General features: G+C 36.9%; 2 protein-coding genes across 2 annotated transcripts; both read left to right on the top strand.

The window, feature by feature from the left end:
- The first annotated feature begins 1,954 nt into the window (after positions 1-1,954).
- LOC110141039 (keratin-associated protein 3-3-like) lies at positions 1,955-2,656 on the top strand. The gene has a single exon (XM_020899762.2). It carries the CDS (start codon positions 2,002-2,004, stop codon positions 2,296-2,298), a length of 297 nt encoding a protein of 98 aa, XP_020755421.1. The 5' UTR covers positions 1,955-2,001; the 3' UTR covers positions 2,299-2,656.
- A 6,397-nt stretch (positions 2,657-9,053) lies between these two features.
- On the top strand, positions 9,054-9,772 carry LOC110141038 (keratin-associated protein 3-3). The gene has a single exon (XM_020899761.2). The coding sequence runs from the start codon at positions 9,101-9,103 to the stop codon at positions 9,395-9,397; it is 297 nt and encodes a 98-aa protein (XP_020755420.1). The 5' UTR covers positions 9,054-9,100; the 3' UTR covers positions 9,398-9,772.
- The last annotated feature ends 3,625 nt before the right edge of the window (positions 9,773-13,397 follow it).

Genomic DNA, 13,397 nt, shown 5'->3' with positions numbered 1-13,397 from the left:
ACTTTTTTTTTTCATTGTTTTGTTTAGGTGAAGCTTTGAATGTAAAACAGAACAGTTTTTGAATGTAAATCAAAACAGACAACTGTAAAGCCCTTCACAAATGAAATGTCACTCATTGTGTAGTATTTTATATTATTATTAGAGGCCATTCTAAAAATAAATACATGCAATTTTTCATTCTAATCTGTTATTTAATGCAATTCAGTAAACATTTATTAAATGCCTGTGTTCCAGGCATTGTCCTAAGTGCTGCTGTTGAGACAAAGACACAATTCCCACTTTTCAAGAGTTAACTTTGGAGTAAGGAAGACAAATACAGATGAAAAACTACAATACATAGTAGAATAAAATGTGAGAGCAGAGACAAGAAGGAAAACATCTAGAAGAACCACCTAAAGTTTCCTTATGAAGGATATTCAAGCTGGAATTAGAGGGACAAGTAGGATTTGAGAAGTAGCAAATAGAGGAAGGACAAAAGAAAAAATATTGTTATAAAGTACCTAGGAGTCCCCAACCTTCATTTCTATTTGATGTGTTTTATGATAAACATCAATATTTAAGTCAAAATCAAACCAACTTCACAAACAAGTTCGTCTTCTCAAAATATATGAGGTTTACTAACCAATGACATTTAGTATTTTCCACTGATTTTATTTTAGCCAACTTCCTTCTCTTTTAGGCAGACTAGGTTGGTCTTCCCTAACGTCTCCTCAGAGACAACAGATTCTGTATATTGTGTTTATTCAACAAATCTATAATTTAGACAATAGATTCTGTACATTTGCTATTTAACGAATTATATAATTTAGATTCTACTTTCTGAATAATTTTGTGCTGATCATGGGGGATGTATGCAGAAATGTTAGAATCATAGTATACTACACATGGGAGATTACTTGGTTCAACTTCCTTATCTGCCAACTTACAGTAAGGCAAATCAAGGTGAATTGAGGCAAAGAATGTGTGTAAGGTATTCCTCAAAGGAATTTACAATCTAATTGAAGCCCTAAGATATGAAAGCAAATAAACATACAAAGTAGGAAGTAAGTCAGTGAAAAAAAAATGATTTCTATGAATGCCATGGTGCTAAATCACATTGGATCAAATTCCCTTCAAGAACCCACTGTGATGTTGTGAATCTTATAATTTCTTCTTTCCTGCATCTCATTTTAAAGTATATAATTCCTGTGAAAATGAATGAAGACTGAGGTGATTTTCTTATAATGGTATATTTAACAATAATAAAAAAAAGCCCTGGGTGAATCTTTTCCAGTGGATTCACACTTTGACTCACTACAACACTGGTACAACTTTGAGAATATAAACTGTTTTTTTACAAATTCCATAGAGCAACACAATCTTTGGAAACTCACTATAGATTTATTAAAAATAATGAAAAGGGTTTCATCTTAGTCTATTCTGGCTGTCACCTTGCTTGCTCAATAGAAACTGAATTATATCATCAATAAATAAGGCAAATATATCTGTGATGTATATATGCATATAGTCACATGCAACATTCATCTGTAAGGAGCTATGTCTTGATGCAGTTAATCAAGTTGCATATTCTGAAATTATTCATTAAAAATCATATAATGTTAAGCATATTATTTAAAATTATGGGGGGGGAATGAAGAGAAGAATTTAGCCTCTGAAACTATAGCTGAATTGTCACTTGGATTCATTATCCATAATTTCTGCAAGATTTGGCATTCCAGAACACTGTAAAGATAAAAGTGATCATCTAATGACAAGTCAATGAGTCAAAAACATGATTACCCGAATAAGCTCAGGAATTCTTAATGGACAAGTAAATACCAAACTGATTAGAGAATCTTAGTGGAAAAGAGTGGCATAAATGTAAATAAGAGGAAGTCTTCTGATTGGACCAACACTCAACGAGAGGAGTATATAAGAGTCCCAAAGTGAGAAGAGACATTTCATCCTAGAAACCTCATCTTTCTTTCCTAGAAACCAAAAGCAAACCAGCTTCCCAACACCATGGCTTGCTGTGCTCCCTTGTGCTGCAGCGTCCCCACCGGCCCCGCCACCACCATCTGCTCCTCTGACAAATTCTGCAGGTGTGGAGTCTGCCTGCCCAGCACCTGCCCACACACAGTCTGGCAACTGGAGCCAACCTGCTGTGACAACTGCCCCCCACCTTGCCACATTCCTCAGCCCTGTGTGCCCACCTGCTTCCTGCTCAGCTCTTCCCAGCCCACCCCAGGCCTGGAAACCATCAACCTCACCACCTACACTCAGCCCAGCTGTGAGCCCTGCATCCCGAGCTGCTGCTGACCGATGGCTGCCTCACCCAGTGCCTGGCGATAACACAGAAGCTATCTATTTGATATTTACTTGCCTTGGTAGTTTATCAGATAATGATGTAGATCAGATGGCATAGATATGGAAAACCTAACTTTCATTTTCATGGAAAGAAAACTTTAAAAAATATGCTTATTTGGCTGAGTAATGCTTTGGTTCATTTGGATAGATAGAGGTCATCTATTATCAAAATAGTAGTACAATCTATAAGACCTCAGACTGTATTTTCTTGGTCATGTTGCCTTCTTGGGTTCCATTTCTTGTATTGGGCATTTTCATAGAGGAAAAATAACTTTTGATGGTTTTCCAATAAACTTTGTTTCTGTGGCAAGATGTGTTTTTCATTTATGTTACAGCTTTTGGTATATTTCTTTCATTTAAACAAAATAAAGGAAAGATAATTTAAAAAAAAAAAGAATCTCAGAGGAATGACTAAAACTAGCTTACTAACATGGCTTGCTAACTTTAAATTGCTTATCTTTATATTCACCCTCTTTTCTCTTCCTCAGACAAATACAATTTGGGGGTGAGACATTTACTTACCTACACTTTACCAGGTAGATCACATGTATTAATTCATGTAACCCTTAAAACAGCATAAAAAGAAAAATGAAGCTTTAAGAGTGATTCAACATTCTCAAAGTCACAAAGTTATTAAAAAATACCAAGATTCAGCTCCTTGTATATCTATTTGACTTTAAAGCCCTATTCTTTCTATCACACCACAGAGCCCCCAGTGCTAACAGAGCCAGAAACTTAATAAACAGTTATGACATTAACTTAAAATATGAAAAAGAAATAAAAGTATAAAAATCTTTAACAAAATCATCCAATCAACTGTAATGGACAAGGATATATTGGCTTATAGATTAAAAGTGGCAGGTATTCAATTCTAAGAGCTGGGTCATTTAGTGGGCCTACCATTTGACTTCATTTTCCCTTGGAGAGAACTTACAGTGGTCATTTCTAATAGTAGGGCAATAGGAATATCCTTCTACCTGCCACAATACTATCCCAGTAATGAACAGAACACCAATCTTTTCCAGGTGATTGTCTGAGGGCTAGAGCTAAAATCTGATTAAACATGGTTTAATCTACTACTTAATTTTACTTTGTTTTACCAACCTACTTTTTTTAATCTTACACAGATAATTTTCCCAGCCTTAGATTACATATATATAAATATATTTTAGAATAGATAGTGTATAAGTATATATTAACTATTTATATAAAATATCTATACATATAATATATACATTAAGGTGCACATCAAACTCTGATAAAGCATTGAGCTAGAACCAAAACCATACATGTGAAAAAGAAAATGAGCAAGAGGAGAAGCAAATGCCTTTAAATAAATGTTTTTAAATGTCCTCATTGTCACTGTCACTCTCTCCAGAGAAGAATTTCTCAGAGGATCCCACAGGTTTATTAGAAGCTCGACTTTGAATGAACAGAACTTAGAAGCCATGGCGTAGATGGAACACAATCTAGGATACAGTTAACAAAAGATTTAGTCCATTTACTCATTCACTTGGCCAACATTTCTTGCAAGCCTCCCCTGTGCCAGGCTTCTTTTTTTTTGCTTTTTTTTTTCCCATTTATTTTTACTAGTTGGAGGCTAATTACTTTACATCATTGCAGTGGTTTTTGTCATACATTGAAATGAATTAGCCATGGATTTACATGTATTCCCCATCCTGGTCCCCCCTCCCACCTCCCTCTCCACCCGATCCCTCTGGGTCTTCCCAGTGCACCAGGCCCAAGCACTTGTCTCATGCATCCAACCTGGGCTGGTGATCTGTTTCACCCTAGATAATATACATGTTTCGATGCTGTTCTCTTGAAAGATCCCACCCTCGCCTTCTCCCAGAGTCCACAAGTCTGTTTGTGCCAGGCTTCAAATCCACACTAACAGTATAAAGATAAAAGAAATGTTTATCTAAAGTGCTCTCAAGTTTCTCTCAAATCTGGTGAAGGAGACAGACAAGTTATTACAATCACAGTATATGTGTTCTATGTATGTTGTATGAATGTAATTATAATGCCATGGAATTTCTGCTGTGATGGAGCCATGAGCAGTATGGCAGGCAAGCACACAGACAGAGTAACTAAGACCCAGATTTGTTTGGTGATTCAGTGTCAGGCTGAGGGGCAGTTATGAAAAGGCTTCCAGCTATCCAAGCTAAGCATTGAAAGATGATGAGGCAGAATAAAAAAAGAAAAGAGATGATGAGGTGGAAGAGGTGAAGAGCAGAACAGGAGCTTACTAACTCATGGATGCATTGAAGACGGGAGAGGCTGAGGCCAACGAGAAAGAAGAAATGCAAAGACCCTCAAGTGGGCCCCCAGCAGAGAGGTTCAGGCTGAGCCCTAGAAGCAAGAGACTTTGAGATTTGAAGCAAGAGACTAACAATCATATTTTACTTCTTATTTTTATTACTTCTTATGATCAATCTTTGTATCTTTACTGTCACATATACCCCTACTGACTATAAAAAGGTGTAATTAAAACTGGACAAGTTCTAGACTCACAGACATACAGAACAGACTTGTGGCCGCCAAGGAGAAGGGGAATGGGGAGGGAAGGACTGGGAGTGTGGGATTTTTTTGTAGGATGATGAGCAAAAAGTTCCCACTGTATATAGCACAGGGAACTATGTTCAGTATCCTATGATAAACCATAATATAAAACAACATTAAAAAAGAATGTCTGTGTATAACTGAGTCACTTTGCTATACAGCAGAGATTGACAAAACATTGTGAACCAACTATACTTCAAAAAAGAAAAACTGGACAAGTTCGTGTGTGGATGTGCATGTATGTGTGTGTGTGTGTAGGTTTTCAAACTGTTGAAATTCATCAAGGATCACCATATTTTTCCTGCACTTGCTTGAAGGAAAAGGGTACCTTTTCTTTCTAAAAATAAAATGTTTAATATCCCTGACACATACTTTAAACTTACATTTAAAACCACATAAAAGGTAACTCAGTCCCAGTAGGTCCTCTATTTAGTTCTTAACAAGTCGGTCACCAGGCTACCTAAGGCAAATCATTTTGCCTCTCTAGGACTCATGACCCTAATTTAAAAACAAAGGAGAGTTATTCCCAGGTCTCTTGGACAATTGCAGGGAAAATAAATTTTAATGAAGTACAAGTCCTTTCAATAAAAGATATGAGTTTATTCATAAACTTCGTATTTTATGACTCTTTCTAATCTGTAATGCTAAGTTTTACTTCTAGTTCTGCTGCTGCTGCTAAGTCACTTCAGTCGTGTTCGACTCTGTCCAGCCCCATAGATGGCAGCCCACCGTCCCTGGGATTCTCCAGGCAAGAACACTGGAGTGGGTTGCCATTGCCTTCTCCAATGCATGAAAGTGAAAAGTGAAAGTGAAGTCGCTCAGTCTTGTCCGACTCTTAGCGACCCCATGGACTGCAGCCTACCAGGCTCCTCCATCCATGGGATTGTCCACCCCAGGAATGGGGTGCCGTTCCTTCTCATTCTAGAAACATACTATTCCACACAGAACAGTAACAATTCCTTTATCCTCACAAGGTTGATTCAAAATAATATGCATTCTAAGTAAGAGACTGATATTTTTCTGCCATGAAATTCTAACTGCAAGAGTCTGAAAACTCCTTTATAACACTTTTCTTTAAAATGTCAAAAGAATTTCCTTCAGCTTATTTTTTTATCCTTGGAACCCAGTCTTTTCTTTTCCCATCATAAATTGTAACAACAGTAACTTATAATAATACATTATGACATGAGACATATACATATGACAAACCTTCCTCCAGACCCAAAGTTTCATGAAAGCAGAGATGATGTTTATTTTGTTCACTGTTCTGTAATCACAGTTCCTGGTATATAGTAACAGCTCAATAAATATCTACTGAATTATATTTCAAACACTGGAAAAAATATTAATCTGTCCTGAGTAAAAGGGTGAGCAATTCGGCAGGTATTCACTCAAAGATTCATCTGGGGGAAATCAAGGGACATCAGTAAAGATCGTAAACCCTTTATTTCAAGCAGAGCCACAGAGAACTTTTTAAAATTTGAAATGTATTCATTTCTGTGCCAGCCATTTTCTCTAAGTGTAGGTGTGAACTTTTAGGTAAATTTTGCTGTTTCCTGTAAGGTTGCTCTTTAACTTACTTTCTCTGCCTTCCTTTTCCCCTGAGTTTGATCTGTAACTTGCTTGGATAATGACAATAATTTACCTTTGCATTACACCTCATCTATGGATATTAACCCATTTTTATCTCATTCGAGCCTCACAATAATCTTCAGAGTGGAAGAATGTAGATATAATTATCCTTATTTTACAGAGGAGAAAGATGAGCTTCCAAAAAGTTAATTGCTTGCCATAGCAAGAAAGGTAGCCAGCAGTACAGTGACCAGTAAAGAGCTATTCTAACTCTTAATAGGGTCTTCTTGAATCCACACCCTCTCCAGGAAAAAAACCACACGGACTTTCCCACCATTGTGCACTGAGATACAGGCAGACTTAAAGGAAGAGAGGAGAACCATGGCTTGAAGGATGAGTGAATCCAAGTTGAGAGGAAATGGCTTGAGTTGTCAGGATGGCCCTGGACAGGAGTCTGCACTGTGCTCACTCTATGCTGGACTATGCTTGAAGTCTAAATGGCCTACTGGAGCTAGAATCCGGGTCTCGCTTACCACAGCTACATTTCACTTGGGGAGAAAATGTACTACTTTGGAGGGAAAAAAAACAATGAACAAAATCGATTGTGGATAGATTAACATAGGTCTTTAACTTCACTTTCCATTGGTAGCAATATTGGTAGTGAAATTATTCTTCTACTTAGTATTTAGATATAAGTTAAAAATTCAACTTTCCCACACTCAGTAGAGAAAGAAACAAAATAAGCCAGTTTTCGATAGAAATATACATGGCCAATGTGTATATGAAAGAATGTTTTAACCTAACAGTTATGAAAGAAGTGCAAATACTATAACAATGAAATTTCATTTTTGCCTGACAAACTGACAAACACTTTTAAAATAAAATATTCATCATCAAAGTATACAGACACAGGAATTTTCAAATAGCAGTTGGGAACATGTAAACAGGAAAAAATAGCTAACTAAAATGATTCTGGAGAGCAATATGACAATGAATATCAAAGGTCTTAAAATATCATTAATTAACATTTGCTCCAACAATTCTATATAATAATTAGTCCTCTTTCTGAAATTGCCAGGTGAGTGTATGCTCCTCGGTTCTTTGTCTCGTCACAACAAAAATTTGGAGTGATGGACATTAAAGCCCCCTCGGTGGGTCACAGCTCTCAGGTCTTGGACAGACCATGTTATAGCTCTCAGGTCTTGAACGGACCGTGTTATAGCTCTTAAATAAATCAGTGTTACAACTCAGTGTTACAGCTCTATTTTATTTAGATAATAGCGGGAAAATCCATCTTCGAGGCGTGAGGGGACGTCAATCCAAAGACGCAAACAGAAGAGCGGCCCATCGCGCGGGAGGGAGAGAGAGAGAGCGTGTGTTTTTTTCTTCCCCCTGGGCCTGTCCTATGCAAATTGGGCTTAGGCAGGAGCCCTGTTTACCTTAAGTCCTCACTCCGGTCCTCAGACCTTCCTTTGACCTTCCTCTGTTCTATTTTCACAGGCTTTTCCCTTCCTGTCTTTTAGCCACCGCCGTTTTGGACTCCTTTTCCCTATTCTAACTACCTAACAAAATGATCAGACACGTACATAAAGATTTATGTACACAGTTGTTACTATTGCCACAATTATCTTAGAAGAAAAGTTGCAAACAGTTTAAATGATTAATATATGAGGTTTCTCAGCAACTTAGAAGTACAATTACATGACGAACATTAGGAAATACTTAAAATAACATTATCAAATACACTTAAGAATATAAGATCATGAAAATATATATATTTAAGTGAAAATGCAAGTTATAGAATGGTATATACAATGTGATTCCAGTAGTGTCATAAAATGATAAATAAGTATATAGAAAAATGACTAGAAGGATATATATAAACACTGATAGAGAATTTCTCTTGATGATAAGGTGTTGTGGATAATTTCTTTATACATTTCTATATAGTCTGAATTTTTTAATGAATATGCAATAGTTTACAATAAAAATGGGATAATAGTGTGTGTCTCCATATTAATGTAAGTTAGATCTTCAAAATTCCCAACACTACAATACTACTAATACAATGTTACATGTATATTACATATCAATTAAAAGTCATTTAATTTACTAAAGTCCCCAAAGCTAAAAGAGAGTTACTAAAAATAAGTTCTCCTTAAAAAAGAATAGTTCATCAAACCAATTGATAACAGATAAATGTAAAGAAAATAAAAACTGACCAGCACGAGAGAAAAGACCTACATCCTACAGTTGTACTGTCATGCATATTCTCCATCAGGGCTGGTGCTGGAATTATAATAGCAGAAGCCACTGGTGATACCTCATAAAGCTTGTGTTCCAGTGACAAACAGCAAGAGTAATCAGTTCAGATTTAGCAGTGAACTCAAACAAAGGTTAATTAGGAAAATAAAGACTCTTTACAAGCATCTAAATGTCAAACCAGTCAAAGGATAATGGGTACAGTAACATAAACAAGAACCAGGAAAGAAGCCTTCTGGTTGGACCAACACCCACTGGAGAGGGTATATAAGAGCCCCAGAGCAAAAGGAGACATTCGCACTTCAGGAGACTCATCTTCTTTAAGCCAAATCAATAAAAAACACAGCTTCCCAACACCATGGCTTGCTGTGCTCCCCTGTGCTGCAGCGTCCCCACCAGCCCCGCCACCACCATCTGCTCCTCTGACAAATTCTGCAGGTGTGGAGTCTGCCTGCCCAGCACCTGCCCACACACAGTCTGGCAACTGGAGCCAACCTGCTGTGACAACTGCCCCCCACCTTGCCACATTCCTCAGCCCTGTGTGCCCACCTGCTTCCTGCTCAGCTCTTCCCAGCCCACCCCAGGCCTGGAAACCATCAACCTCACCACCTACACTCAGCCCAGCTGTGAGCCCTGCATCCCAAGCTGCTGCTGACTGATGGCTGCCTCACCCAGTGCCTGACACAGAAAGAGTCAACCCAGAAGCTTTAGTGCTCACCTGTCTCAGTACCTGCAACTAATTGTGGCTCCGCTTTCTAAGTTGGAACAAGGATGGCATTATCACTGACAACCCTCACAAAAAAAAAACAAGAGACTTTGATGGCCATGTAGTGGACATCAGTGAATAAGGACAATTGGAATAGGTAGATGCCTATAGGCTTCCCAACGTTGTTCTGTTCCTTCAAGTTAAATTGTATGTTTCTTTGGTGCTTTGGGAATTCTCTTTCCAGTCTTGAATGGTGTCTTTCTGGAAATTGAGGAGCTTCTTCATGATTATTCTAATAAAGTTTACGTCTCTAGCATAACACAAGTGTCTATAATTACTTCCATTTATTTTTGTTAACACATCAAATGTATTTCTTAACTCCAAAGGTCAACATTTTAAGAAACTGAGAACATCTGCAAAACTGAGAAGGGTGGCAGTACAGACAAATAGTTCTTCTTTTGTTGTTCTTGTTGTTTTAGGAAAACTAAATGGCATTGCATCTAAAATAGTCCAGGATATCAGCATAATTTCCCTGACTTGTCCTTCCTCCAAAATGGTTTAAGGTAGATTGGGAAACACCAAATATGATCCAAAGACCAAATATGACCTAATATATCAACTAATCCAGATAACAGATCTATTTGTGCAAAAAATATATAACAATATTATTCATTCAATAAATATATTAAGTACTTATTATGTACCCTGTGTTTTACCATCCCTGCTAAAAATGAACTGATTGTCTGGAAAGTAAGGCAGATATATATACAATATCCACTCAATCCCTCATACAGTTAACAATTATTTATTGAATGCTAGCATTGTATTATAATAAAAAAATAAATGAATTATGCTGTATAGCACAGGGATCTATACTCAAAATCTTGTAATAAGCTGTAATGGAAAAGAATTTAAAAAAGAATGTGTTTATATGCAGGGGCTTCCCAGGTGGTGCTAGTGGTAAAGCACTTGCCTGCTCATGCAGGAGACATAACAGACACAGGTTCAATCCCTTGGTCAGAAAGATCCCCTGGAGAAGGGCATGGCAATCCACTCCAGTATTCTGCCTGGAGAATCTCATGGACAGGGAGCCTGACAGTCTACAATCCCTGGGGTCACAAAGAAACGAACACAACTGAATCAACTTAGCACACACACATATATGTATGTATAACTGCCATAAACTTGAAATTAACACAACATTGTAAACTAACTATACCTCAATTAAAAAAAAAATGTGAGTCAAAAATGTGCATTAGAGAAGTGCTGTGGTATGGAAAATTTGAGAACAATTAAGAAATTAAGATTTAAGTGATAAAAAGGAGAAAAGACACAGCCAAAGACAAATTGACTGAAGCTGGAGATCAAAAGAGTATGGAAAAGATGTCGAGAGATACTAGGCAGTAGTGTAAGGTCACCAATTTAAAAAGGAATACTGTGTTCTGCTCTAGAAATGTCAAAACACAAGTGACATATCTAAATGAAGTTTCTGCTGTGCTGTGCTTAGTCGCTCAGTCGTCTCCGACTCTTGGTGACCCCATGGACTTCCCACCAGGCTCCCCTGTCCATGGGGATTCTCCAGGCAAGAATACTGGAGTGGGGTGCCATGCCCTCCTCCAGGGTATCTTCCCAACTCTGGGATCAAACCCAGGTCTCCGGCATTGCCAGTGGATTCTTTATCATCTGAGCCACCAGGGAAGGAAATGAAGGTTAGGCAACTGGAATTTGTAATTGTGTTCTAGAAGGAAGCAGATATAGGAGGGAAGGCGAGGAAGTCTATGTAAAAGATGATATCAACAGAAGGCTGTTTTGCATGCGCACTGAATGAAATTCTATGAGGTTGGCATAGAGTGGCTTCTAAGGGATAAAGAGCTGACTGGAAATACCAGAAGTCATTCTGTACCAATGGACTTTGAATTCCCAGCCTATCCAGAGGGCCAAAGCTCTTTGTGTACCTTGGGGATTCTAATGATATTCCAGAAGAACACACCAAAAGAGTAAGGATCACAACCTTGGGAAGAAAGCACATGAAATTATACCTGCCCTGAAAAAATCTAAAGCCTAGCCTGAGAGGAGCAAGAGGATCTTCCAGAGATTTGACTTCTTGTCAGAAAAAAGCCCGACACACAAAATTCTGCAACATAATTGAAATATCCTAAAATGTATTATCTAAAATGGACAGCATATAATTTAAAATTTCCAGACATGTGAAGAAGCAAGAAAATCTCATATATAAACAAGAAAAGAAGCTGCCAATAGAAATAGATCCATAGATATATAGATGTTAGAATTAGCAGACAATATCTTAAAACAGATACTATCAATATTTTCATGGATTTAAAGGGAAGGATGAACAAGAGGTAAAAGGAAAAGAATGGACAAGATGAGGAATCTCACCAGAAAAAGTAAAAACTTTAAATTCTATTTGATAAATTAATAAATTAAATTTATTTAAATTAAAAAAGAAGCAAATAAAAATTCTAGAACTAAAGATTGTAATAAAAAAAGTCAATAGTTGCCATTAATATCAGAATAGAAAATGCCAACTAAATCTTCTGGGCCAGTATCAAGTAGTCCAATATGCATGAAATTGGAGTTCCAGAATGATAGGCGAGTGAATGGGAGAGAGGAAGCTGAAAATTTCCCAAATTTAGTGATATATTTCAGTAACTCACAAGTTCAAGAATCTCAAGGAGGATAAATACAACCTAAACACACACACACACACACACCATCTAGATATATCATAGTCAAACTGCTGAATTAACAAAGATCAATAGAATATATTTTTTAAAATGAGGAGAAAACCTACATTAAAAAGAGGGTATCAAAGAGGAAAAGGATGTCTAATTTCTATACAGTTAAGAACTTTTAGCATAGTGTTGAAATATAAGGAGAATTACTAAAATCAAAACCAACTTTGCTCAGTGAATAATAAATCCTAAGAGACTGTGTTAATCCTCTATCTAAAGTCTCCAGGTTTGGTTTTGGTTGATTGGTTGTTTTTCCATTATCAGCTACTTAATGAAGAAGTGCTCAGAGTTAGAAAAAAATTGATTATTCTGAATCATGAAAATTTTAACTTTGTCAGAGTAATGGGCTATGCCCACCCCATAAAGATCTTGAACATTCTGCAGACAATTTGCTCTGAACACTTTTTAAATGAAATAAATACCACGATCAAAGGCAAGAAAACTGAAAATTGGAGGTAAAACTTAAGAAAGAACCCAGAAAACTTACATATCAGATTCCTATCCATTCAGTACTGCCCCAGGGATTTCATCCAATGGAATTGCTGGAACCCATACAATAGAATTTTATTTCCAAGTTCCAGCACTTTTAATTTTCACGAAATTGAGGCCTTCAAAATTAAATAAATAAGTAAATAAGAGAAAACAGCTTCCATGTCCCAGAAGAAATGCCTTTTGTAACTTTCTTCCTTCTATACTGAAGTGTAGTTAACAAAGGTTTAGCTTCCTAAGACTAAAAAATTATAACAGAATTTGTATTTCATTCTTATTAGAGATACAGATAAAAATCAGTATTTCTGATATAAAATTGAGGCATAGGAAAAGTGGAGAAGGCAAGTTTCAGGAAATCAAAGATCACAACTCCATGTTTTAATAACCAATTTCTATTTTGGCATGTAGGGCAAAAGTGATGCCCATCAGTTATGTAAAGTGACTTTTCAGTTTGCACACGGGCATGTATGGTTCTCACACACACACACTTTGAATTCAGTACACACTCACTCCTCCACCATGTGAGCACTGCAAGACCACAAAAAACATTGAAGATTGCTAATCACACAGAACACTTTTATGGTGGTGGTACAAACAAATGGCATTTCAGTGAGTTGTAATATTAATTTCAAAAGAAGACATGAGCAGTTTTCAATGCACAGGATCAAAATCTGAGGAATATTATATCCCTTATGTGTAATCAGTTG

The sequence above is a fragment of the Odocoileus virginianus genome, chromosome 17, assembly GCF_023699985.2.
Source record: "Odocoileus virginianus isolate 20LAN1187 ecotype Illinois chromosome 17, Ovbor_1.2, whole genome shotgun sequence".
NCBI classification, from domain to species: Eukaryota; Metazoa; Chordata; class Mammalia; order Artiodactyla; family Cervidae; genus Odocoileus; species Odocoileus virginianus.
This window is presented reverse-complemented; position numbering and strand designations above follow the sequence as displayed.